The 26322-nt window shown below is 36.1% G+C and overlaps 7 protein-coding genes and 1 pseudogene across 7 annotated transcripts; 7 read left to right on the plus strand and 1 right to left on the minus strand.

Annotated features, from left to right (window-relative positions):
- Positions 1 to 728: 728 nt before the first annotated feature.
- LOC139884151 (alpha-L-arabinofuranosidase 1-like) lies at positions 729 to 4828 on the plus strand. The gene is given in 18 exon segments (XM_071868223.1): positions 729 to 893; positions 1015 to 1069; positions 1177 to 1379; positions 1470 to 1585; positions 1687 to 1834; positions 1919 to 1988; positions 2072 to 2101; positions 2104 to 2207; positions 2291 to 2336; positions 2426 to 2478; positions 2714 to 2858; positions 2971 to 3089; positions 3189 to 3260; positions 3339 to 3442; positions 3532 to 3588; positions 3691 to 3883; positions 3965 to 4111; positions 4679 to 4828. Coding segments are annotated over 18 exon segments (1977 nt in total).
- Positions 4829 to 7867: 3039 nt separating this feature from the next.
- LOC139884152 (E3 ubiquitin-protein ligase At1g12760-like) lies at positions 7868 to 9534 on the plus strand (annotated as a pseudogene).
- An 845-nt stretch (positions 9535 to 10379) lies between these two features.
- Positions 10380 to 11645, plus strand: LOC139884165 (DNA-directed RNA polymerases II, IV and V subunit 11-like). The gene is made up of 5 exons (XM_071868234.1): positions 10380 to 10432; positions 10513 to 10602; positions 10697 to 10775; positions 11186 to 11281; positions 11613 to 11645. Exons 1-5 carry the CDS (start codon positions 10380 to 10382, stop codon positions 11643 to 11645), a joined length of 351 nt encoding a protein of 116 aa, XP_071724335.1.
- A 989-nt stretch (positions 11646 to 12634) lies between these two features.
- On the plus strand, positions 12635 to 14559 carry LOC139884153 (probable protein S-acyltransferase 1). The gene is made up of 5 exons (XM_071868224.1): positions 12635 to 12703; positions 13189 to 13368; positions 13475 to 13783; positions 13876 to 14097; positions 14182 to 14559. The coding sequence occupies exons 1-5, from the start codon at positions 12635 to 12637 to the stop codon at positions 14557 to 14559; spliced, it is 1158 nt and encodes a 385-aa protein (XP_071724325.1).
- Positions 14560 to 15577: 1018 nt separating this feature from the next.
- On the plus strand, positions 15578 to 17436 carry LOC139884164 (magnesium-protoporphyrin IX monomethyl ester [oxidative] cyclase, chloroplastic). The gene is made up of 5 exons (XM_071868233.1): positions 15578 to 16036; positions 16392 to 16456; positions 16533 to 16860; positions 16984 to 17082; positions 17173 to 17436. The coding sequence occupies exons 1-5, from the start codon at positions 15578 to 15580 to the stop codon at positions 17434 to 17436; spliced, it is 1215 nt and encodes a 404-aa protein (XP_071724334.1).
- A 778-nt stretch (positions 17437 to 18214) lies between these two features.
- On the plus strand, positions 18215 to 18781 carry LOC139884154 (GCN5-related N-acetyltransferase 1, chloroplastic-like). Its single transcript, XM_071868225.1, has one exon. The coding sequence runs from the start codon at positions 18215 to 18217 to the stop codon at positions 18779 to 18781; it is 567 nt and encodes a 188-aa protein (XP_071724326.1).
- Positions 18782 to 18923: 142 nt separating this feature from the next.
- Positions 18924 to 21814, minus strand: LOC139884156 (probable aquaporin SIP2-1). The gene is made up of 4 exons (XM_071868226.1): positions 21509 to 21814; positions 20451 to 20711; positions 20182 to 20332; positions 18924 to 19111 (listed from the first exon to the last, which is right to left on the minus strand). The coding sequence occupies exons 1-4, from the start codon at positions 21812 to 21814 to the stop codon at positions 18924 to 18926; spliced, it is 906 nt and encodes a 301-aa protein (XP_071724327.1).
- A 1436-nt stretch (positions 21815 to 23250) lies between these two features.
- Positions 23251 to 26322, plus strand: LOC139884162 (proteasome subunit alpha type-3-like). Its single transcript, XM_071868231.1, has 10 exons — positions 23251 to 23357; positions 23482 to 23521; positions 23612 to 23695; positions 24463 to 24536; positions 24959 to 25045; positions 25141 to 25225; positions 25368 to 25414; positions 25621 to 25686; positions 25904 to 25994; positions 26251 to 26322. The coding sequence occupies exons 1-10, from the start codon at positions 23254 to 23256 to the stop codon at positions 26320 to 26322; spliced, it is 750 nt and encodes a 249-aa protein (XP_071724332.1). The 5' UTR covers positions 23251 to 23253.

Consider the following 26322-nt stretch of genomic DNA (forward strand, 5'->3'; position numbering starts at 1 on the left):
TTTTTAAATTTTAATTAATTAAATAATTAATCGTACAGATTAAATTTCCAAAGCCTATAAATAGGACCGAGTCAAACACAACATTTTACACAAAAGAACAAAGAGTCACCACTCTTCTCCACAGTCATCAAAAGTCAATCCTGCTCATTATCTCTCTCTCGGAGGTGATTATCCATGGTTTTCTCCTGTTAATTAATCAACCCCACTTGGGATCTTTGTTCATTGTGGATAAGAAGATTCTAATACAACGTCACTGAACTGTTATTTTATCATCTGGGTCTCTTTTACTTTCCTCTTTTGAATTCGGTGTTCGTCATTTTGATTGTTGGGTTTGTCATTGATGCAATAAAGTTTCAGTCTTTTTGATCATATAATTCCTTTGAGCTAATAATTCGGAACTTTGTTCATTTGCAATGGCTATATGGGTATGAAAACTTTGTTGAATTGTAATATACTATCATTAGCTGTCACTTTATGCCGTGTTTGATTTTATCTATCCAATGTTGTCTCTTTTAGACCAGACGACGATGATTGATGATGAATTTATGAGACATGATCACATAAAGTTTCTTTTTTAGCATGGCATAGCCGGATTTTGTGTTAAACCCATTATGTTAATAAACTATCTTCTTAAGTTAATTGATCATAATGTAACTGAATTAGCTTACTTTTATCTGCTTTTTTATATCAGGTATTGGATATTGTGAGCTGAGCTGAGCTACTGAGCAATGGATTCTTGGAAGTTCACTTGCTTTGGTTTTTCGCTATACCTTTTGGTTGCTGCTTGCTGTGTCCAACATATCGTTGCACAGGCAAACTATACTGGAAAGCTTGTTGTAGATGCTTCATCTGGCCGGAAAATCCCTGACACTTTATTTGGAGCATTCTTTGAGGTCAGTTTTGTTAATTCTTATGTTATTCTTTGTTATATCAGTACAGTCTTCCCAAGTAAAATGATCATTCTTGCATTTATTCTGGAGATTGAGTTTCAGCTGGCATATTGTTTATCTACAGGAGATTAACCATGCCGGTGCGGGTGGACTGTGGGCAGAGCTTGTAAGCAACAGAGGTGAAAAATAAATCCTGTCAATTCATTAGAACAAAAACTGATTTGAACCATCATGGTAGATGATTATCATGCCCTTGGAGACTCAAATAGTTATCTGAAACCAACAGGTTTTGAAGCTGGAGGCCCTAGCACACCATCAAACATTGATCCCTGGGGAATAATAGGGGATGGATCATCAGTAATCATATCAACTGATCGCTCGTCATTATTTGAACGAAATAAGGTTGCCCTTCGTGTTGAGGTTCTATGTGACAATGAAGCATGTCCAGCCGGGGGAGTTGGAGTTTATAACCCTGGATTCTGGGGCATGGTGAGTTCTCATCAACACTAATATACTCTGACCGTTAATATTCAGCAAAATCCTTTCTCATTATGCAATTTTTGTTTTTTTTTCTTCCAGAATATTGAAAAGGGGAAGACCTATAAGGTGGTTCTGTACATACGCTCTGAGGGACCAGTTGATATATCTGTATCATTGACTGGGTCCAATGGAATTCTAGCCACTGCTAATGTTGTGTGAGTAATTTCATAACATCACATCACGTGATTCTCACGTGTATGATATTCTAAATTCTGGTTTCTTGGCATCTGGGTGTTCACTTTTAGAATCTTTGCAGGGCATCTGATGTTTCGACCTGGACAAAGGCTGAAGTTCTTTTGGAAGCCAAAGGAGCAGATCCCAAGGCAAGCCTTCAACTTACAACGACAAAGAAGGGAGTCGTATGGTTTGATCAAGTGTCAGCCATGCCACTGGACACTTACAAGGTATTATTTCGACTTTTTTTAAAAAAAAAAAACTTGTCTACTGTGATTATATGAACCATGTCCTTATGCCACATTCTGTCCCAGGGGCATGGATTTCGAAAAGAATTGTTTCAGATGGTCGCAGATTTAAAACCGCGATTCTTGAGATTCCCTGGTAAATATACTAAAATTGAGTGCAGGGGAACTCAGAAGTCCAAGCATAAAACTAATCAACTCTTAAATCTTTTGCTTTTTTAGGTGGCTGTTTTGTTGAAGGAGAATGGCTTAGGAATGGAAAGAAACTGTCGGTCCTTGGGAAGAGAGACCAGGGCATTTTGGTGATGTTTGGAATTACTGGACTGATGACGGTCTTGGTCATTTTGAGTTTCTTCAAGTACGCCCAGAGCCATATGACTGCTTGGATGAATTCAGTTTTATGTTTATCAAGTTAATTATACTTTGTAAATCTTTTTGCAGCTGACAGAGGACCTTGGCGCAGCTCCAGTGTGGGTCTTCAACAATGGTACTTAAAATATACGTTTCGATCGATCATTTTCAATCTTTTTCTCTATTCTTCTCATTCAACCCTCTAATGACCCGTTAATGTTGCAGGAATCGGCCATCGAGATGAAGTTGACACTACTCTGGTTGCACCTTTTGTGCAAGTATGTTGATACACTCAAGTAAATTTATTTTCTTGAGTAAATGCTAGACATCCTGATTTTCCCGACAACTATTCTGGATATTGGTGTAATCTAGATACTAGTCTTGCAAATCAATGAATGCCAAAACTCTCCATTTTCTGACTCAATTTTCCAGAAAGTTCATCGAAATGCCTGTAATAGCTTCTTCTAATTTTATATACTTGTTAGTCACATTGCTTGGCTGTATTGTTTACAGGAAGCTCTTGACGGCATCGAGTTTGCCAGAGGCGCTTCCACTTCTACCTGGGGTTCTGTCCGAGCTGCAATGGGACACCCAGAACCTTTTGATCTGAAATATGTTGCAGTTGGAAATGAGGACTGTGGAAAAAAGAATTACAGAGGTTCGCAAACTTTTTCACTCAGATTCTAAATTTATAGTGAATCCTTTGGATTTTTAAAGACTGGTTGATTGTATATACTCACCTGTTTTTTCTTTGACTTCCAAATTGCCAGGAAATTATCTCAAGTTCTATTATGCTATAAAGAAGGCCTATCCAGATATTGAAATAATATCAAATTGTGACGGATCATCTCGTCCATTGGATCACCCTGCTGATTATTATGATTTCCATGTAAAACTCTTGACCCGACCTTTGTTTTACCGCACTTTTCCCATTCGTAGCATATTTCCTTGCTGATCCATGATTTTTCATCTTTGGGTTTTTTAATAGATCTATACATCAGCCAACAACTTGTTTTCAATGAATCGTCAATTCGATCGTACATCACGTAGCGGCCCAAAGGTGTGTTTTCGACACTCTTCTGATGTTATCATGAGTAGAATATGTTACTAACTACTTGTGTCTTAAATTGATTTGTAGGCTTTTGTGAGTGAGTATGCCGTGACCGGAAAGGATGCTGCGGACGGAACTCTTCTCGCTTCACTTGGTGAAGCTGCATTCCTTCTTGGCTTGGAAAGGAACAGGTTTGCATTAGTTCATTACATTTTCCATCCTAAATTAGGGTTTTGAGATATGTCAAGGCACTGAGTGTATTTAAATTCCCTTGTCCCAGTGATGTTGTCAAGATGGCAAGTTATGCGCCACTTTTTGTTAATACCAACGACAGGAGGTAATGTTTTTGTTTTCTATCTTTGTCCAGTGATTGAAAAATCATTTCCAGTACTGAGATTGACAAGAATAATATCTTTTTTATTTTTTTGTTCTTATAAAGGTGGACCCCAGATGCAATTGTGTTCGATTCTTCCCGTCAATATGGAACTCCTAGTTACTGGATGCAACAATTTTTTACTGAATCTAGTGGTGCTACTTTTCACAATACTACTCTGCTCACGAATTCCTCTTCCGTTGTTGCATCTGCAATATCCTGGAAGAACTCAGATGGCAAGGAATATCTGAGAATAAAGGTCTGAATGTTTGCCTTCTTTCAAACTTTTCGTTCAAGTCTAATGGAAATACGCTAATATTTACGTTAATATTTGTTGCAGATGGTGAACATGGGGAGCAGCATTGCCAAGATTAAAATATCAGTGTCTGGCTTGGGGTATAACTCCATACAATCATCAGGGTCATCGAAGACCGTCCTCACATCCGATAATGTCATGGACGAAAATTCTTTCTCAAATCCAAAGAAGGTACAACTATCTTTTCTCTCTCCGAGGGACTTGAGTTACATACATTTCCATACATATCTTATATGCCTTCTTTGCATAAATTGATTGTATATTTTGACTTTTAGATAATAGTCAAAAAAATAAAATCAAATGTACAATTATTTAACGCAAAGAAAGACATTATGTATGGAAATGCATGAAGTTTTTTCCCTCTCTGAGATGCTGCCAATAGTGCCAAACAAAACAAGTATATTATAGTATTGCAGTCCCTACATTTTTAGAAAACATTTAAATATAGTCTATATTTTCTAAAGTAAGTTGAAAATTGGTCCTTTTTGTAAAAGGAAGTTCAGATAAAGACCTATTTCGAGCTTTCAAGAAGAAAATGACTGATTTTGGATTTTAATTGAAACATAAGGACTAATTAATATATTATCACAGACAAAGAATTGACTATTTATCTATTCGATATAAATTTCAGCAATCCGATTTTTATTTATTTATAAAAGAGGAATTTATTAAATTTAATGTGGCCGAGTTGAATCGTCCGATTTGTTTTACTTATGTATTTGATCCAATTTGTATCAGGTGACACCATCTCAGGTGACGCTCGACAGTGCCGGCAAGGACATGGATGTCTCGCTGTCTCCAAACTCTTTCACTTCGCTCGACTTATTGAAAGCATCAACCATTCTCCGGAAGAAGGAATTCGATTCGTTCTCTAGGTCATCAATGTAAAATAACATCAACACTCGAACTATAAATTATAATATATATACTACTATACTATACTCATATACTGAATAAATAATACTACATTTATATCAAAATAATGTTTTTATTTTTTAAGTTAATTCATCCATTCATGTATCCATAAATTATAAAATAATTAGATACATAAATCGATGAATGAATCTAAAAAGTAAAAATATTTTTTATACAGAACGAGTAATAAAAGTGAGATTTACTAATGGTTTGACTCTCTTTTTTCCTTTTTGGTACAACAGAAACTTAAAAAACGACACGAGAATTAAGGGATAATCGGGCCCTTAATCCACCAAGCATTGATCCACCGAGCAGGAGGCGAAGCCTACATCTCGAAGGCTTGAGATTAGCATTTCTTTAATTTAATTGTGCAGCATTCTTTTTCAAGACTTTTTTTTTCTTTTTCTGATGAATATTCCAAACATTATTTCGGTACAGCTTTTTTTTTAATTATTTTTTTATGAATATTCCAGGTTTATAATAATTTGTTTTTCTTTTATTCGAAGCTTTATATTAATTGGCGATAATGATTCTTCTAAAATCATAAGATGTCAAAATACACATCATTGAATCAAAATTTATTACTTGGCCATTCAAATTCAATTCTATCAAATTTTACCACGTTTCGTCTCTAATTAACTATTATTTTTTTATATAAATTAATTAATCGTCACCTTTCTTACACAATTTACCTAGAAAAAACGATATATAATTAGGGATAAAAATAATATTAATAAGTTTATCCAGTGAAGGTTGTAGGTAAAATGATTTTTAGCCGTTTCGACTTGTTATTTATTTTTCCCTCTTAAAGATTTTTGTTTTCATTTCCACGTGTAATCAGAAAAGAATGGAGTTGAATATTTTTCAACAACTGGTTTGGGGCCTTTTGGCATCGTGTACTTAATTTTTGATTACGATGTATAACGAACAAGGCAACAACACCTAATTACTACAACAAAGAAGTATTTAAAATAAAATAATAATGTAAAATATTTGCACCAATGAGATACAATAATTTCCATTCATAAGCCAACCATATGTATTGTATTAGTAGTATTATATAGGCCATAGCACAGCATGATCATATTATTTTTTACTAAGATTATTAATAATATAAGTAGTAATGTTTAGTACAAATTAATGAGGAACAGTTGGGAATTTTATATTCCATAAATGATATGTTTTTTTCCTTTACGAAAGTGGAAATATATACCATTAATGAATTAGTATAGCAAAAAACAGACTTAGTATAACAAATAACAGACTGTCAATATCTGATCTCCATGATATGAGAATCTCCATGTCAACTATCCCCTAATCCATAATCTCGCCATAATTTCTTTTTTATTATATCCAAATCAATAAACTAAGTCACTCGTAACCAACGTGTTTAAATAATAAATAATCCAGTTATACTATGCAGCCTATTGCTTGTGAGGAAGAAGTATTAATTGGGATATTATTATTATTATTATTATTATAATAAGTTCGTAGAAAATTCAATTTCACACAAATTGCTTTAAAAAAATCACACAAATTAATTTTGGAGTAAAACACTAGAGATGTGGTGACATGCAGTATGAGGAAATTAAAATTCACACATATTAAATTTATATACCAATCATTTCTCATTCTAAAATCTAAAGAAAATTATTATATTCGACTATCTAATTTTCTTTTATACTTAAGCATCAAACAACATATAATTTAATACGGATTAAAGACCATAAATTTGAAATACTACATTTCTTAATTTTTGAAACGTTAAACTATTCCAAAGAATCAACGACGAGTAGCGAGGCTACCTTCGGTAGCCGACCCTCCACATTTGATTGGACCCTCCACATTTGATTCTAAAATTAGTAAGATTATAGCCGAATCGATTTTCAGATCTCGAAAATTATACGAATCGAATGAGATGATCAACCGTTTAATGTCACAAACTAAATTACGATAGGAAAGAAACACAAGTTCCTGGTTTATTGATTTCCTTGATACTAAAGCATCTAACTCACACAAAACAGTCGTAACTCTAGATGAAATAGCTAATGAAATACTACTCCATTAACCATGGAAAACTCGTATCAATAAATATACTTCAATTATAATGAGTCTAACTAAGTAGTCTGTGGTTTTACTTTGACCAGTTCGATACTGATTTTAGACATAATCTTTTACTAAGTCAACATATGTTAGTATTCAAGTTTTTGTCTTAGCAGCAAATTTATAAGCCAAAAATTTAGCTAAGATCTACGGGATTGTATGTAAATATTTTAGAGAGCGATTTCGGATACATATATTATATTTAAATTAATTAAATCTACCAGCTAATGTTATTAGTCATCACGTAATTAAGGTTCTAATTTTCTTTTTATATACCTAATACAAATCTATACATTCAAAGTCTATTCTTTCGAAAATCGAACTTATGATCTTTCAAATGAGAGAAAATGTGTTAACCATTGAATCACGCTCTAATCGAATAATTAACGATTCGTTCATTATATGTCTGGAGCATGTTTCGTTGTTCGTCTTGCTCCAAACAACTTCAAAATATATAATTTTTTATCATTTTTAATACTACTTTCATTTTAAAATAGATGCATATTTTTACATATAATTTATATTAAAAAATTTATATTTATTTTGAGGCGGAAGGAATATAAAACATGAATTTTAGATCGTATGGAACGAAAAATAGTCGATACATACGACCAAGGAAACCCAAAGCTTCTTGTCATAGAATTTATGTACCCAATGGCCTATTAAATAAATTTAATTTAATATGTTTATTCTAAAGAAAAGAAAAGGAAAGCAGTCTTTGACTTTGTCCCTTCCCAAGAGACGAGACGACATCGTTTATTAACGTTAACTTTTTCTTCGTGCATCTCTCTCTCTGTGCGACTCTGTATATAAAAAAACCAAAAACCTCAAAAGCAAAAGGCCATAAAAAGGAAAGACCCTTTCTCTCTCTCAGACAAATATTCAAACTAAACATTCTAACAGAAGACAATGGAAGAAGAAGGACCCCAAACACAGAAAAATCTACCACAATTGTGCAGCGAGCAGCAGTCCACCAGCCGTCAGATGGACCGTCGTCGATCGGAAACTGCTTCAGACGACGACGACGTCTATTACCCAAAACCAATTGTGATTTTAGACCTAATATGGAATCTAGCATTCGTGGTTGTTGCTTTGGTCGTCCTATTGTCCTCTGTATCGGAGAGACCATCTACTCCTTTAAGGATTTGGGTTTTTGTTTACGCTTTCCAATGTGTTTTGCATGTTATTCTTGTATACCTTGAGTATTTGAGGAAGAAGAAGAAAAGGAAGATGATGATGATGATCAGAATGCAGCCTGATTCTATCGATCTGGAGGCTAATCATGTTCCTTCTCCTTCCAATGGTCGTCACAGCCGGTAATTTTTGGTTTTAATACATTTTCTATTTCAAAAATTCGAGCTTGAATATGAATTTCTAATTTCCTAAACAACAATGTATGTTGTTCAATGAACTCTTCAAGTGGCCAGGAATCTGTGACTGTGAATCTTGCTTAATTATACGGAAATTTTACTTTATAGCTGTGTTATTGTAATGTAGATGCCTACTCTTGTCCGGATTTGCAAATGAGTGTGTATCTAGATGTGTAAGGAGTTAGTACTAAGAACAGCAAACAGTTTTTGTGGAATGAAAGTGATAAATAGTGCTATGAAGGCGGGTACTCGGATCAAATGTTAGTTATAATAGGGATTCCTATGTTCTGCCAGTCGTTTGATTTTTCTAGTCTGTTTGGTGTTTAGTAATATCCACCTTGTGTCCTTGTTGATTATGCTATTTGCTCTCCGTAAAAGCTCACTAACGTGTATGTCTTTTCTTTCTCCAGCATTGTGAAAAGATTGGAATCTGCGAATACAATGATGTCCTCTGTTTGGTGGGTGGTTGGATTTTATTGGATTGTTGTTGGTGGCCAACAACTTCTGCAAGATTGTCCTCGACTTTACTGGTAAGTTATAGATGTGCACTTGATTCTGAGACATGTTTCTTTTTTGGTCTTACCCTTTCCCTTTCATGAATGCTTTTGCAATGATTTTGGTTTTCTTATTCACTTACTGATGAACTCTTGCTTCAAATGTAGGTTGACCGTGGTCTTTCTAGCCTTCGACGTTTTCTTTATAATCTTCTGCATTGGGATGGCCTTCATCATTTTCCTTTTCTCTTCTTCTGCATCCCGCTTGCGGCGGTCGTGTATGCCGTTTCATCGAGACGAGGTGGTGCATCTGAAGATGAGATCAAGAATCTTCCTAGATATATATATCGCCAGACTAACTCTTTGGATAATAATAATAATGAGGACCAAGAAGAAGCAGAAGAGGAATTAATGAATTTAACTGATAGTGGCTCAGCCAGCGAACTTGCTCTTCACCCTGACGACTCTGTAAGTACACGTGCCATTTGTTGAAAACTATGAATAGTAATGGCATCTATAATGGGAACTAATTTGAAATGTTTCTATGCAGGAATGTTGTATATGCCTTAATCAGTATGTAAATGGGGCAGAGCTTTGCACTCTTCCATGCAATCATCATTTCCATGGTGGATGCATCAGCAAATGGCTTCGGATAAATGCAACTTGTCCTCTCTGTAAGTTCAACATTTGCACACGAGATACGTTGGTTTGACTGCCCTTTTCCCCACGAGAGATGACTTGAAACTTCAGAAAAAAACTCAAAAAGGGAAAACCAGTTGATCAGTTTATGGCTTCTTTCTCTAGTCCTTATAGGAAAAAAGGAAAAATAGAGAAGTTCGGGAGAGGATGAGGACAATACCGCTAACAGGTAGAGCTGGTATATTACTTAAATAGAGAAGTTCGGGCGAGGATGAGGCACCACGTGAATGTACTTTCTCATTCGTCGCAATTACTTAAAAGATGAGTGTATATTTTTGTAGGTTTGCTAGGTAGAACACAAACATTCGATTTCCTTTTTAACTGATTCGACATGCTATTCTTCTTGAAATGTATGTCACCGGAAGTAGGTGTTGATTTTTATTTTTTTGGAGAGTCTTTGTGTGGGACTCTTTCCTAGTTTTTTTTGTAATGCATAAATCAGCTAGCCTTTTCCATGTAAAAGATATCTCTGGTCTTCAATTCATCACTCTAATATCAACAAAGATTTGATCAAATGTGATTAATCAAAACCCAAAACATATGTCCACATTACCGCCCAGTGCTTTTATTTCAGATTTATATGAATGAAAATTGGTGATGCTAAAGTGCAGTGACAAATGATAAAGTTGCTTTACATCTTTTGTAACTGGGATAAAATCGTTACATTTTAAAAATAATAGGGACCATTGGCAAACTTTATTTACATAAAAGTATTTTGGTCAACTTTAATACGACACCGTATTGGTCAACCTGTTGGATCCCTCCATTCATACTCGATGAACTGAGAAGTGAAACAGTCGGAGCTCGAAGTCTGCAACTAGAGAGAGAGAGAGAGATTGAGATTGAAGAAGAAGAAGCATGAATGCCCCCGATCGATATGAGCGTTTCGTCGTTCCTGAAGGAGTCAAAAAGTAATTTCACTTTCTCGTTCTTTAAATTATTCTGTAATTTTCTTTCTTAATGTAATAACCTTTGATTAATCGTGGTTAAGGGTGTCGTATGAGCGAGATACGAAGATAATCAACGCGGCGTCGTTTACCGTCGAGAGGGAGGACCACACCATCGGAAACATTCTCCTCATTTATTCATTTGCTTTGCTTTATTGCTTTGGATTTTTAATTCAGACATTAATTTCGTTTGTTTTTACTTTTCTTCGATTGAATGGTTTTGATTAGGCAATTACACCGAGACGAAACCGTTTTGTTTGCTGGTTACAAGCTTCCTCATCCTCTTCAGTACAAAATCATAGTCAGGGTTAGTATTTTCTGACCTTGTGTATCCACCTTGTGTGCATTGTGGTGTTATAATTGGTATGGTGAAAGCATTTTGTTTATGTTCATACAATTATGTGGCAAATAATTTGGGAGTAGTTTATAAATTATACAGTTGGATCCAATGATAGTCTTCTCATCGACCGCATTAGTTCACTTCTGCAATCAACTATGGATTGCTAAGAACTTAAATGAATCAAGTGTCCATATTTTATTTGGTTTCATCAACTAGAGTTAACTGACCAGATCTCCTATGATTTATCTTGGCTGAAGATATCGTATCTGTACTTTGCTGCATTTCCTTATCAAGCTTCTTCCATGTCTGCTATTTTTTGTCTTGTGGACTCTCCTAAACTATTCGTATGTTGTTAACTAATTTGGTATGGCTTGTAGATTCATACGACGAGCCAGTCTTCACCAATGCAGGCATACAACCAAGCGATCAATGATTTGGATAAAGAACTTGACCATCTGAAGAATGTATTTGAGGTGGGTTGTGATTTATGAATGAAGTTCTTATGTTTCAAAGTTGTGATTTATGTCGGTATATACAGATAGCACATATGAAATTTCCCATGGAAACACTTTCACTATGATTAGCATATTCTTACGATTGTATGTTTATTGTCACGGGGATTTTTGAAGTGTAGTGTTTAGTACTGACTACTGAGTATTTCTTAAGTCATGTTTTCAGAGTTCTCGGACCATATAGAATTTTTCAGTCATGTCTAGAAGTTACAAAGTCTGTGCTATGATTTAATCCTGGAGTGAGATTGGCAGCTTCTCATTTACAACTCTGACACGTGCATATTTTTTGCAGACGGAGTTGGCAAAGCACTCGAGGGATTACTAGTGTCAAATGAAAAGGCAATCCTTTATAGTATGGATTTTCAAATGAATGGTAGTGTAGACACTTGAATGCTATGGGATCCTGTGTTATATGACAATTATGCTTTTCGTTGAATATGTACTTATAACGTACTACTTTACTGATGGAATACTGTGTTTAACCAATTTGCAAACTGGGAAGGGCTGTTTTGCTGTCGAGAATCCCATTTCTGTTTATGTCTAGTTTGTGTTGCAGGCACAATGTCTAGTAATGTTTCATGATTCAAGAAGTTGAGGATTAATTGGATTCATAGTTTTAAAAATCAATTTTTTTACTAACTATAAAAAAGTTGCGAAATTTATAATGACAATTAACAGGACATCAATAATGGTTATTCTTCTGGTTCGTCAAGCAGAACTAAATTCTATCATTTAGTTTCATCACTAACATATGTATAGTTCGAGTTCTAAATAACAAAACCCTATGGTTGGTCAATCTTCTGGTTTTCTTTCAATCCAAATCAATTTATTTTAGCCATAATTGGTTCCGCGCGCGAAAACATCGTTTATCTTTTAGAAAATCGTTATGAGAGAGAGAGAGGAAATTCGTAAAACAAAAAAAATTGATTTTTCCTAAGAAAAAAAAAATCTTTTGATTTAGGAGAAGCTGTTTTTTTCCTCTCTCTATCTCTCTCTTCTTCTCCTTTAATCCAATATACAGAGAGAAGAGAAATGTAAAGAGGGAAAAAAGAGAAAAAACACCAACACCCACATCATTTTACAAAACAAAAAAACAATTTTTTTTTTTTTGGGTTTTTTAAGTTTTCGATTTGTATTTGATTAGGAGTTTCTTTCATGTGGGTGTTTTTATAAAAGTTATGTTCTTTCATTTGCATTGCCAATGCATTTTTGAAAATGCATTGTCAATGAAATGAGTCGATAAAGAAGAAGAAAAAGAAAAAAAATATGGATAGAAGCACAAGTTTGGCTTATAGTAACGCTCCCTCTAAGGGAATGGCGGCCTCTGAAAATGCTATCACCTCAAAACCCAGAAGGCTTTATCAAGTTTGGAGTGGAAACAATGTATGTGATTCCCTCTTTCCCTTTATCCGTATATGTTTGAGTTTTGCTTTTAGTTTAGAGAAAATGTTCATGATTGTTTCCTTTATGTTGCAAACCGTTTTAATGCTTTTGCGAATTTGGAACCTTGATTATGTTATTGCACTATGAGGAAGAAAGGAAGCTTTGTAGAGAAATTGGAATTCATTTTTTGCAGTAATGGGTTTGTGCAATCTAGAGAATTGCCATGTATTAGGTGACAGAAGAAACCCTAACCTAGGGGCCTTTGGTTTGTTAACTGACGGTTTCTAAATTGTCGTTCATATGATTTACATGAGAAAAAGCTGATTAAGTAGGCTTTCGTAAATAGTAAAAGTAGAATCTAAGAACTCTCAGTCAACCAATCAATCACAGATTTTGCTTTTGAAGGGTTTATGTGTCGTGTCGTCATTAAGAGGTTGGTGTGTATAGATTATGATGACTAATGGAGTTTGATCTTGTGATTTCAGAAATTTGGATGTGGTGGGAGAATAATTCTTGGACCAGATGGATCATCTCTGTATCTAACAGTTTTCCTAATAGGATGCCCTGCATTAATATTTTGCACGAAGATGCTTTATATGATTGACAATGGCAATCCACATTTTGAAACTCCTATATTTATCATAGGACTCATTCTAACTATTTTGGTAGGTAAAATGGTTTCTGGATTTATCCTGTTATTATTTGCAGCATCTGTTTGTAGTAAAAGAATTACAGTGCATCAACTCGACCGTCCTTTTGTTATTTGTGCAGGATTTTATCTTTCTTTCCCTAACATCTCTAAGAGACCCTGGAATTATACCGAGAAATTCACAACCTCCTCCCGACTCCGATTTACCATATGAATCAAGTGTCCACTCTGATTGGGTTAGCCAGAGAACATCCTCCTTGAAACTACCTAGGACAAAGGACATATTCATAAACGGCCACTCTGTGAAAATAAAGTTTTGTGATACTTGTTTGTTGTATCGTCCTCCACGTGCTTCTCATTGTTCGATTTGCAACAATTGTGTACAAAAGTTTGATCATCACTGTCCGTGGGTTGGCCAGTGCATTGGATTAGTAAGTTACTTATCAGTAAATTTTAGTTACGATTGAACATAAGAAATATTTACTTACCAGCTGCTGTGTTTTTGTTTTGTGCTGATTTGCAGAGAAACTACCCATTCTTTATATGTTTTATATCATCTTCCACTTTGCTCTGCATATATGTCTTCACGTTTTCTTGCATAAACGTGGCTCGTCAAGATGGAAACTTTTGGAATGCTATGTCCAGTGATTTTACATCTGTTGTCCTTATCATTTACTGCTTCATTGCTGTTTGGTTTGTTGGCGGTCTCACGGTCTTCCATTTTTACCTCATGTGCACCAACCAGGTACACTTTTTAAATTTTTCTTTATCTAACCAGCTCTATTTTCTTATCTTGTTAATCTACATCTGATATTTGTGTTTTCAACAGACAACTTACGAGAATTTCCGATACCGATACGATAAGAAGAAAAATCCATTCCGGAAAGGGGTGGTAAACAATGTGATGGATGTGTTTTGCAAAAGGATACCTCCTTCAATGCTCAAGTTCCGACAATGGGTGATTGTACAAGATGAAATGGGATCTATCGATTCAACAAATCGTGGAGATTATCTTGGCTCACATCGTGGGGATTATATTGGCTCACATAAATATGATTTAGAGATGGGGAGCAATAAGTTTGGGAAAAATGGATCAAAACAATTTCCCATGATTATGGAAAATCTAGATTATAGTTGCTCGGATGACGATTTGAAGAAGAAGAAAGTGGGAGGAGGTACAAAATTTCCTAATTACCCTTCAAACTGAGGTTAGTGGCAGATGGATAACAATATCAGAAAATAATTGTTTCAGAGACAAGTTACCGCTACTTCTCTGGGGTAACAATCGCCCTAAATTGTTACTTTCTGTAGATTTGACTCGGGAATACTTTTGAACCCGCCGTTGAATATCATAAGCGAGTGGGAAGGATGGAAGGAAGGAAACATAGGTTGTCAATCAGCAGATGCTCATTTTGAAGAGAGAAAAAAAGGATTTATGATGTACTTTGCATTATTGAATTTGAACTCATTCCATTGTTGCTGCTATTTCGTGTTCATCATAAATCATACTACCTCCATCTCTAATTAATTGACACATTTTTTATGCATTTTACATTAGAAATGTGACCGTTAATTAGAGACGGAGGGAGTAATTAGCAAGTATTGTAGTTAGTTCCTTCCCTTGATAAACTTAGACACTGTTCGAACTCTCAATACATTTATTTTAAGCCATTGTTTGTATGTTTAATGTTTGGTTGAGATAACTTGCAACTGAAGAAATTCCATTTTTCAACTTGGAATGCAAGTTTTATGCAATAAAGCATTACTTTCACTCTCCCTTAAATTAGGATTTAGGAACTAGTTTGAGATCAGTGGATAAAATATAAATCGATTTGATTCCAATTTAAAATGAAATCAAAATTGAACCAGACCTACCAGTTTCGAGTCGAAGGAAAACCAGACCGGAATGTTAAATCTATGTGCTATTTTTTTTTCTAACGGCAAGAAGAGATATCTAACGGCTGTTATGGAAAGTATCTAATGCAGAAAAACACACACCACCACAAAATCTAATGGCTGTGATCCACTTGGCATGAATAAATGACCAATGCAAAAATCCAAAGAACTCAACACAAAGCAATAATAGCCAGACACGTGGCATCAACCCATTTAAACTGATTGATTTCATTGGATGAGATTTTCATCAAACTGCCATATCTTATCTCTCAGCCCAAATAAAAGCTTAGTACAAAAATCACACTCTGTTTCTACACAGAGCTCAAAAAATGGCAGCAAAAATGGCTCTGATCAAACCCATAACCAAATTCAGCGCCGACCCACGAGCTTCACCATGCCGTTCATTCTCAAAGTCGAACACTTTCTCCGTCAAGATGACGGCGACTTCCCAGCCGCCGACGAAGAGGCCGAGCAAAAAAGCAATGAACAAGGAAATTAAGGAGTCACTCTTGACGCCTAGGTTTTACACCACGGATTTCGATGAAATGGAGCAGCTATTCAATACGAACATCAATAAGAACCTTAATGAAGCTGAGTTTGAGGCACTTTTGCAGGAATTTAAGACTGATTACAACCAGACTCACTTTGTTAGGAACAAGGAGTTCAAAGAAGCTGCTGATAAGTTACAGGGACCTTTGCGTCAAATCTTTGTTGAGTTCTTGGAGAGGTCTTGCACTGCTGAGTTCTCTGGATTTCTGCTCTACAAGGAACTTGGAAGGAGACTCAAGGTATGCATTGATAGTTTTGTTGGTGGATAAGATACCAATTAATCCCTTTTCTTTAGTCTTAATTCGTCATTGGTCCTCTTACTTTGAAACATCCAAAATTGGTCCCGCTTGTAGTTGAAAATAGTGACGGTTGAATGTTATCTTTTGAAGCAGATAGTATTGATAACTGATAGAAATGGCTTGATGATTGTGAGATTTCGGTATTACGTATCAGATGTTGATTTAGCTAGACAGTAGTTGTATGCATAAAGTACAAATACCACTATAAGTTATGAGAAATATATTGGTATGTGGCTTTTGATCTGGTTCTGCATCAAAGCCGAATTTTCTGAACTGTCTTGCATGAATGTTGCAGAAAACCAATCCAGTTGTGGCCGAGATTTTTTCTCTCATGTCCAGGGATGAAGCCAGGCATGCTGGGTAAGCATATCGAATACTGATTCTGGTTTCCACACGAAATAGTTTGAATATTCATTGAGTTCTTGATTGGTTACAGGTTCTTGAACAAGGGACTATCCGATTTCAATTTGGCACTGGATTTGGGTTTCCTGACCAAGGCTAGGAAATACACATTTTTCAAGCCAAAGTTCATCTTCTATGCTACATATCTGTCTGAGAAAATTGGATACTGGAGGTACATTACCATTTTCAGACATTTGAAGGAGAACCCTGAGTACCAATGCTATCCTATTTTCAAGTACTTCGAGAATTGGTGCCAGGATGAGAACAGGCACGGAGATTTCTTCTCTGCTTTGATGAAAGCTCAGCCTCAATTTCTGAATGACTGGAAGGCAAAGCTCTGGGCTCGATTCTTCTGTCTCTCGGTACTGCCCCCTTTACCTTGAGCTAGACGTCATAGAACTTGAATTGCTTACTAGGGTTTATATATATATATATATATAAAAGTATTTTCCTTCTGTCACTGACTTGATACATTAATCTTGCAGGTTTATGTGACAATGTACCTCAATGATTGCCAACGAACAGCTTTCTACGAGGGCATTGGGCTTGACACCAAAGAGTTTGACATGCATGTCATCATTGAGGTTAGACTTTCGCTCTTCTTTGCAAGCTTCATAGACATTATGACAAAAATAATGGGATGTCCGACAGATTTTGTGTTGTTTTCTTAACAGACCAACCGCACGACGGCTAGGATATTTCCGGCAGTGCTGGATGTAGAGAACCCAGAATTCAAGAGGAAGTTGGACAGAATGGTGGTGATCAACGAGAAGATTCTTGCAATCGGCGAGTCAGACGACATTCCTCTTGTGAAGAACTTTAAGAGGGTTCCTCTGATTGCAGCATTAGTATCTGAGCTTATTGCTGCTTATCTAATGCCACCCATTGACTCTGGTTCTGTTGACTTGGCCGAGTTTGAACCTCAGCTTGTTTACTGATCGCTTCCTTCCTTCCTTTGTAAGTTACTTATGATGATCATGCCCCCATCCATTCTGCTCATCAGCTCTAGTATTACTAAATACTACGTAACGTATGAGTTAGCTCGGAACAAATTGGGAAAAAAACATTGTCATTTGTAGAGTGTTCTTGTATTTTTGTAATGATAAAAAAACTACATTTTTTCCCTTCTTATGTATGCCATTTGCCATCATTAGTCCATGTTGACACTGAATACCAAAACTTCCAATCCTGATTTCTTCATCTGTAAAAGTCTTTTAATCAGGGAACAGTCTCTGATGAAATGGTCGTCACATACAAGTTATGTGATCTTTATCTACGTGGTTTCTAATTCGTGGAGATTTCAAACTGGACCATAGCCAAAGAATCGAACTGAGTTCAAGGACCAACCTATTTATTTTCTATAACAGAGAACAAATTCTGAAACTTTCGAATTCAAATTCAAGCATTTGTCGACAAAACAATGACATTTTGTCGACTATGATCCCTGCTCGATGGGCGAGTCTTGCAATAGAACACGATTTTGATTTAAGCTCGATTTAAATCGCAAATTCTTAATGTATAAAATCGACAGAGGAAGAAAATAAACTAATATTCATGGCTTAATTGCTCAAATCTGTACAAAGGGAGAATTTGTGACCACTTAATTCCAATCTCATCTCTTTCCACAGCCACTCGTATTCCTTTGTTATCTATCTAGATTCTACTCTCCTATCTCACTTTTCAGTTTTGTTTTCTCTACATTCCCAAATCACAGACATGATTCTTCCATTACGTGGCCTGACCACCTCCAGACTTCCCTCCCTCCACCACCACAAACCCCCCCCTCCACGCACAGCCACCATCTCCTCCGCCCTCTCAATCCCCGACGAGGCCTTAACCTCTCGAGGCTTCACATTCCACCGGACTCCACAAAATCTCAACCTAGACCACCTAAACTCCGTCTTCGTAGCGGTTGGCTTTCCCAGGCGTGATCCTGAGAAGATCAAAGTGGCATTAGAACACACTGATTCGATGCTATGGGTTGAATACGAGAAGACGAAAAAGCCCGTCGCTTTCGCCAGAGCGACCGGAGATGGGGTTTTCAATGCCATTATATGGGATGTTGTCGTCGATCCTTCATTTCAAGGGATTGGTCTTGGGAGAGCTGTAATGGAAAGGCTTGTTGAAGAATTGGTTAGTAGAGGGATTGTTAATATCGCATTGTATTCTGAACCTAGGGTTTTGGGATTCTATAGACCTTTAGGATTTGTAGCTGATCCTGATGGGATTAAAGGTATGGTTTATTCCAGAAAGAATAATAAAAAGAAATCGCAATTCTTGTAATCAAAATTCAATCTTGTCGAACAATTTCTTCCATTCATAATGTAATTTCACAAAATTGATGATGAACAACACAGGGATGAACAACACAAAATCAATAAAGATCAAAATGTAATTTTATTTATTTTTTATGGAAGTGAAACAATTAGGAAGAAGAATTTGAAGAAACGAGCTTGGCGTTGTAGATGAAAGCAGCAGAGCAAAGAACGGAGGCGGTGAAAGCGAAAATGCCCAAACCGATCACCAACGAGAAACCAGCCACGATCAAATCCGCCATGGTCTGAAAACTTAATCCCATCAATAGCATCGTCATCTTCTTCCTCCTCTCGATTACTGAAACAACGATTGTCGGTGCTCAAATCAAGAGTCGCAGTCGTAACTAACTCCACCACCACCACCGCCACCGCCACCACTGTAATAAATAATAATAAGCCGGAAAGTAGAGAAGGATTTGTATATATAGTGTGCCGGGGACTGATCGATCCTTATCGTTTGATCAGAGATAATCTTGGGAAAAGTGTAAAATGTCTGCCTTATCCTTTTCCCTCCTCGTCTTGGGGCAAGTGTCATAAAATGTTTGAAGATTTGGTTTGCTTACCTGGCTGAATCAAAAAAATCGATAATTCTCGGTTCTATTTCAACTCGAATCACTAATTGAAATTGGATTAAAATCGGATTGATCCTCGGTCTTCAATTTTTCATAAGTTGAAAAATTATACGTCCCTAATTACTTGTCAAATTTTTTTTTACAAATGCAATTTTCATAAAAAATGATAAATAATTAGGACGGAAGAGTAATAAATAAGCATAAGGTAAGATCGGCTTTGAGTTCATGAAGCTTCAATTTCAAACCGGCTCATTGATTAACTGAAATAGAATCGGTCTAATTTGACTTCATATGTCACATGGGTTTAAGGTTCAAACAGATGAGAAACGAATTCTTCATAATGTACACTATGATATTGTGGTTTAAAATACTTTCGTTGGCTAGTTGGAAGTTTAGTCCATGGTTCAACCGAATCGAATCAAATCGAGTGAAATTAATATGCAATTGATTCAACCTGAGGGCTGAGACAAACAATAACGTGACAATTTCGAGTTATTGCTCAAGAACAATGTTCAGCTTTATGGCATTTCGTATCCAATTTTGACAACATAAGTATGTATGAAGCAACTACATAGATACAACTAGTATAGCTATTCCTACGTACACACACAGGTGCTTGCTTGAACGGCACGCACCTTTCCCTAGCCGAGATCTGCCGGTGCAAGGGAGTAATTTCAAACCGAACCAGACTAAACCGTTTCGATCCAATTGTAAATTGGGATCACAATCCTCATAAATACGGAATGGAAGGTAGAATTTCACTTGAACCATAGTAGAAGACATCATTCTTGTTTACCCTTGACTTTTTCTTTCTCTTCTTTGTGTGGTTTAACAAGGAAGCTAGAAATCCACACTGCCAATAGAGTTGCCTCGAACGGGAAAATCCAGTAAACTAGTAAATGCTCATCGCTCAGAGCTTGTCCTCTAGCATATGCCCATCCTACCACCTAATTAACAATATCTCTATTATTTACTTGTTTAATAAACAACAACAATCGAGCTCAATACTGGAGTCGACTCTATGAATTATAGAGTATTGATAGAGATTGATAATTGGAAACTTACAGATGCTGGGTTGATGCTGGTTTCGGTGTAATCAGAGCCGATGACAATAAGAGCATTTTTGCAGACAGCGCTGATCCATGCCTTTAGGAAGAAGCCACTATGGACTTTGCTTGCAGATACCATTGAGATTGTAACATATACAAGTGTTAAGGCACCTTCTATAAGTGCTCCTTGTAGGAGAGGAACATTTACATGTGGACCAAATCCTGGTCCAGGAACATACTTCTTGATCAGCTTAACCGCATAAATAGCTCCAATTACCTGTTACAGCCGGCATATGCTTTATACGAGATGAAACCCCCGAAGAGAAACAGGGCAATGCAAATTTAATCCCATCCAACAATTTTCAAATATAGAAGCAAATCATTTGTTGATGTCATCAAGCATAAACCATTTGTTGATTATTTTATTCGGTAGATAACTACCTTGTGGAAATTGGAAAATGTCACATGCTTCCAAGATTTAAGTATGACAGCTTTAAACCAAGCAGTCATACCAAACAATCTTAGTAACAAATATGAACAAAAACCTTCATCATAGACACAAAAACCTTCATCATGGAGACCTCTTCATAGATGAAAACTAACCAGAAAAGCATCAAGACCAACCCAAAGCCAGAAATTTGATTACAGATAGAAAACAAGTGCTCTAGAAAGAACGAAACATATTCATATCATCATATGATTGTAAAAACAGCCATAGATTCATATTCGACGAAGCAATTTTCAACTCTTGATCGATGCTTGTAACATGAATCAATAGGTTGATCACAAGATAACCGATGATGCATTGTTTTATCTTACAAAACTTTCCTTACAAACAGTTTCTGTGCTTAGCATCCCAAAAATTTCAACCAGCCGAGAATCTACTATATAAAACAAAATAACATAATTGCTCAAGTGCATATGCTATGCTGCTACATCATATCAGACAGATAAATGACTCACTTCATATATCAATCAAAATCTCATTTGAGCAAAAACCCAGTCATCATGATTCTCTGGGATTTTCAGAACACGATTAATTCCAAGGATAAAGCTTTGATATTAGCTAATTACCTGAGCTGGGATTCTGGCATTAAGAGCGAAAAGGATGTGATTGAAATCTCCGGTAATGGAATGATACAAGACGGTTATAGGATTGTACGTCCCTCCTTTCAATTTTTTGCTAAGGAATTGAAAAAGGATGGTGTTGAAGATCTTGAACGTGATCAGGACTGCCTCGCCGAGCGCGTCATGGTGAAATCCTAGTATCCTGTATACAAAAATCTTGATGAAGACACTGATCCATGCGTACAAGAAAGACATTACGAAATCGACGATAACCACCACGACACTGATGCCATCGCCGCCGCCGCCAGACATTGTTAATTGTTGGAGCCGGACAAAGCAAAAAATTGGAAATTAATCTGTGTTCAATGATAATGGGAGGAGAGAGGGAGAGAGAGAGAAATGTGTGATGACCATAAGATTGAAGAAAAGAATAAGGACATGTATTTGTGTTTTGTAAGTGGGGAGGGAAGGTGAAAGCTGCTTTCGTGCTTTTATGGCGCGCGAGCGGGTCCAACGAATTTTTATCTGATTTGGACGCTTTTGAACAGATGTCGGCTTTCCATCATTCCTGGTAAAATTATGTAATGGATATTTATCTCTTGTGAAATTTTATTAATGGAACGTCAAGCTCTCGTCTTGCAATACCTTCTCGGGTCAAGTTGTCTAATGAAACATGCTTTGTTACAATTTAAATACTCAAACCGTCGATAATTAATTATCATTTTTTAAAAATAATATTATTTAGAAATTTATGTATATTTGAAACGTTATTTTCAATTTATCTTAATATAATTTCAATAATTATAATTTATAATTATATTAATTTTAAAATAATAGATAAATATATAATTTTATTGATCATTAGTTATTTTTTTAGAATTTATTATTTTTTTAGAATTCGTGTTATACGACACTAAAATGGATCGGAGGAAGTAAACCAAAAAACATTTCCCGCTCTATTCCCACCTCAACTTCATTTCCTGGCCTAGACGTATTTGGTCAACAATGAAATTTTGATAAGGAAAAATATTAGTTAACGTAAAAAATTAATAGTAAATTAGTAATAAAAAGTCTTAATCTGGCTCATCATGGATTATGAACGTTTGTTGATCAATTGTCTACCAGTCATACCAAAATAGTAGTTTTAGCATAAACTCAGCCTCTCTCTCTCCAATAAACTTGGAATGTCTGCATTTATTCAACGAGGAAATTGACATTTATCTATCAGCACCAATAGACACATGCCACGTGTGGTGCTCTATCTGTCGACCATTTTTCCAAACGCTCGATCTTTAAAAAAACAACCTGACTTAACATGTAAGAACTTCAATTATACTTGTACAGTTGTACTTACTAGAATTAAGAATCTAATTATGCCACAAAAACAAAATTATGATTTGTCGTTGCCACTCATCTTCCTCACTACCATTTTTGTGGTAAAAGTCATTTTCATGTTCTTACCAATCAAATAAAGAAAAAAATAAAAACCACAGTAAACAGAATTGCTTGAAGCCCAAATGAATGGGACATTCTAAATCAGCTAATGGCCTTGGGCTTTTATTAAGCCCAATATTGATCTTTCTTTCTCCTTTCGTGAAGAAAAAGATAGTCTGCCGAGAAAATAGAAGTGATATCGAAGCAGTCAGCAGCTTAATTATAATCATAACAGGAGCTTCGAACTCTGAGCTTTAACTTTTGGTTTTCGTTGATCTGCATTCCTTCTTTTTCCATACTAGACAGAGAAATCGAAAATGGCCAGCATAGGAACTGGGTATGATTTATCGGTGACTACATTCTCACCAGATGGCCGTGTTTTCCAGATCGAATACGCCGCTAAAGCCGTCGATAACAGCGGGTCTGTAAATTTCTTTCCTTTTCTAAACCGAGTCCTCGCTAGGTGTCTTGTTGTTCATTAATCATTGATGACTAATTTAGAGATTTTATTGTTTGTCTCTCATATGAGCTTGCTTCATCTACAGGACTGTTATTGGCATCAAGTGCAAGGATGGCGTCGTTTTCGTAAGTTAGATGATTACATCTTGATTTTTTCTTCCGTCGTGTTTTATTGCGTTTATTGGGTTATGAATTTTCGTTTTTGTAAATGAAAAGGGTGTTGAGAAGCTTATAGCATCGAAAATGATGTTGCCCGGTTCAAATCGAAGAATTCACTCTGTTCACCGCCACTCTGGCATGGTACTCCTCACTCTCTCTAGTTCAGTTACTTCATGATATCCGAGTTTTATGCAAACCTTTTAGTGGATCATGCTCTTTTACTTGCTTAATTTTCGATATTATTATGAGATGGAAGAAGGAACATATGGAATGCTTTCCAATTTCGTAGGTTAAGCTCAATTGAGAGCCTCGAAACACTAGATTTTGTATACAATGTTTATTACTGGAAGGCTGCTCTACCTTCTACAACCTAGGAGTCTAAGACTCTACTCGCCATTTTTTTCCGTCATATTTTTGGTCGAAATAACTGTATCTTTAAAAAGTTCATTGGTGCGAACGATATACTTATTTGAATGAATAATGTATTGGACGAGAAACGACCTTTCTCAATTTTATTCGCCAGAGGATTCACTGAAGAAAATTTACAAGAATGAGATTTCTGTTTCCCTGTCATGTTGTTTTGCTCTTGGAGTGCAATTGAATTGTTGCTAACTTGCTATTGCGTTCTCTCTGCCCCAGTATTGATTTCCAATGCATTGTTTCTTGCACGTCTGTGTATTCTGTTTCTTCTTTTCCCCAAACTACCATAGAATATAGAAGAATTCCGTGTCCATGGACTATGGACTGGGATAATTTTTGATAAAAAAGGACTGCTGAGTGCTGACAATAAATGTGTATGATATTCTCGTTGCCAGAAAGATATCTATGTTTCAATAAAGTGGCCTTTCATTCGAGTGGTCAATTTTATCTTCTTTTATCATAATTTACTGATGTTGTTTCGGCTCCAGGCTGTGGCGGGACTAGCCGCAGATGGAAGACAAATTGTTGCTAGGGGCAAGGCTGAAGCTACAAACTATGAAAGGTATGCTTTCAGAAGATCATATTTATATGCAACTAACAAACAATGAACCACTCTGATAGATGTACTTAATAAGACTAAGCTGACGGTGTTGATTCTGTTCTCAACCAAGTTCTTAGCAAGCTAAATGGTGAATCTACTATTAAATTGGCACCCATGGAATGTTTGGTTCTTCTATGAAGAGTAATTTAATAAATAGAGTTTTATGAAAGATTTTTTGTGTACCCATTTTGAAACATTGATCATTTCTATTTGAGGTTTATGTAATTGAAGCAAACTGAGTAGTTTGAGATGCTTATAAATGGTATATACTTGGCCCCAAACACTGCTTCTCTGAATCACCCCAACGTCTCGTACAGTTCCTGTGAACATCATCCACCTTTTATCATGCTCTTATCTCAGTTTTCCATGTCTTACTTGTGCAGTCTGTATGGTGAACCAATTCCGGTCAAGGAACTTGCCGAGCGTGTTGCTAGTTATGTACATCTGTGTACACTCTACTGGTGGCTAAGGTTTGTCAAAATATCACCTTCGACCCTCTTTGCATTTCTTTAGGATTTTCCCAATATTTTCTATGGTTTTAAGAAAATAATTTCTGGTTCTGTAGGCCATTTGGATGTGGGGTGATTCTTGGGGGCTATGACAGGGATGGTCCCCAGCTGTACATGGTTGAGCCTTCTGGGGTTTCTTATGTAAGTTAACATTTCTGTCCCGTGTTATGGTGGCAGTCTTCCCATTTCCATTTGGTTTTCTTACTGTCTGCTACTTGTGTGATATTGGTCTGGTTTTAGAGAGGATCTTTTCCCATCTAATATATTGTTTTTTTGGGTTTAGAGGTATTTTGGTGCCGCGATTGGAAAGGGTAGGCAGGCTGCTAAAACGTAAGTTATTAATCAATTTACACTATATTGTGTGTTACACTTACAGTTCCGGTTGTTGGCGATTATTTTGTTCCAGACTACGTGTCTGTAGAGAATAAAAAATCAACAAACAAATTGAAACTAAATTTTGAATTTGTTTGTCATTCTGCATGTTATCAACAAAGTTAAAGTGTGACTATACTAACACAAATAGGGACATTTTGCAGGGAGATCGAAAAGTTGAAGCTCTCTGAACTCACTTGCCGGCAGGGGGTTATTGAAGTTGCAAAGATGTGAGTTGCATAGTGTTGTAACATTACTCTCCTGATTTACAGTTTGATATGCTGGTGGATAGCCATAAATTTCAATTTGAAATCCTCACAAATGCAATATATAAACCTATACATATGAAACCTTTCAATTGCTGGCAGATATTCAGTTTGGGTTTGTAGAACTCTGTTGAATGCACCATCTTATTCTTGCTCTAATATTTCCATGAAACTTGCACAGCATTTATGGAGTGCACGATGAGGCAAAGGATAAGGCATTTGAATTGGAAATGAGCTGGGTCTGCGATGAGTCAAACCGACAACACCAGAAAGTAATTTTTTTGTTTAATGCGTTGAAACATCTTTTAAATTATTTTTTTGCTTTATTTGCTTGGCCTTTCCCATCCCCATGACTGGAAAAGATGTGGAGCATGTAACTCAATATTCTGGAAATGAAATCTTATCCGATTTCAATTGAGTTTGATAACACTAACTCTACTTGTTCTTGTAAAGGATAAATCAATACACCAGTTTCGTATTGTTTTGGTAATGGACAATAATTAACAATCTCACATTTCTTTGTGTCAGGTCCCAGATGATCTATTAGAGGAGGCCAAGGAAGCAGCTAAACTAGCTTTGGAAGAGATGGATGCCGATTAG

This window comes from Rutidosis leptorrhynchoides, unplaced genomic scaffold, assembly GCF_046630445.1.
Source record: "Rutidosis leptorrhynchoides isolate AG116_Rl617_1_P2 unplaced genomic scaffold, CSIRO_AGI_Rlap_v1 contig510, whole genome shotgun sequence".
NCBI classification, from domain to species: domain Eukaryota; kingdom Viridiplantae; phylum Streptophyta; class Magnoliopsida; order Asterales; family Asteraceae; genus Rutidosis; species Rutidosis leptorrhynchoides.

Coding starts and splice junctions, on each gene's coding strand:
- LOC139884165 (XM_071868234.1), top strand. CDS start 10,380: ATGAATGCCCCCGATCGATATGAGCGTTTCGTCGTTCCTGAAGGAGTC. Junction 10,433..10,512: donor GTTCCTGAAGGAGTCAAAAA/GTAATTTCACTT, acceptor ATCGTGGTTAAG/GGTGTCGTATGAGCGAGATA. Junction 11,282..11,612: donor ATCTGAAGAATGTATTTGAG/GTGGGTTGTGAT, acceptor TATTTTTTGCAG/ACGGAGTTGGCAAAGCACTC.
- LOC139884153 (XM_071868224.1), top strand. CDS start 12,635: ATGGCGGCCTCTGAAAATGCTATCACCTCAAAACCCAGAAGGCTTTAT. Junction 12,704..13,188: donor AAGTTTGGAGTGGAAACAAT/GTATGTGATTCC, acceptor TTGTGATTTCAG/AAATTTGGATGTGGTGGGAG. Junction 14,098..14,181: donor ACCTCATGTGCACCAACCAG/GTACACTTTTTA, acceptor TGTTTTCAACAG/ACAACTTACGAGAATTTCCG.
- LOC139884164 (XM_071868233.1), top strand. CDS start 15,578: ATGGCAGCAAAAATGGCTCTGATCAAACCCATAACCAAATTCAGCGCC. Junction 16,037..16,391: donor AACTTGGAAGGAGACTCAAG/GTATGCATTGAT, acceptor TGAATGTTGCAG/AAAACCAATCCAGTTGTGGC. Junction 16,861..16,983: donor CTCGATTCTTCTGTCTCTCG/GTACTGCCCCCT, acceptor TTAATCTTGCAG/GTTTATGTGACAATGTACCT.
- LOC139884154 (XM_071868225.1), top strand. CDS start 18,215: ATGATTCTTCCATTACGTGGCCTGACCACCTCCAGACTTCCCTCCCTC.
- LOC139884156 (XM_071868226.1), bottom strand. CDS start 21,814: ATGTCTGGCGGCGGCGGCGATGGCATCAGTGTCGTGGTGGTTATCGTC. Junction 20,712..21,508: donor ATGCCAGAATCCCAGCTCAG/GTAATTAGCTAA, acceptor CGGCTGTAACAG/GTAATTGGAGCTATTTATGC. Junction 20,333..20,450: donor CCAGCATCAACCCAGCATCT/GTAAGTTTCCAA, acceptor ATTGTTAATTAG/GTGGTAGGATGGGCATATGC.
- LOC139884162 (XM_071868231.1), top strand. CDS start 23,254: ATGGCCAGCATAGGAACTGGGTATGATTTATCGGTGACTACATTCTCA. Junction 24,537..24,958: donor GAAGCTACAAACTATGAAAG/GTATGCTTTCAG, acceptor TTACTTGTGCAG/TCTGTATGGTGAACCAATTC. Junction 25,046..25,140: donor ACACTCTACTGGTGGCTAAG/GTTTGTCAAAAT, acceptor CTGGTTCTGTAG/GCCATTTGGATGTGGGGTGA.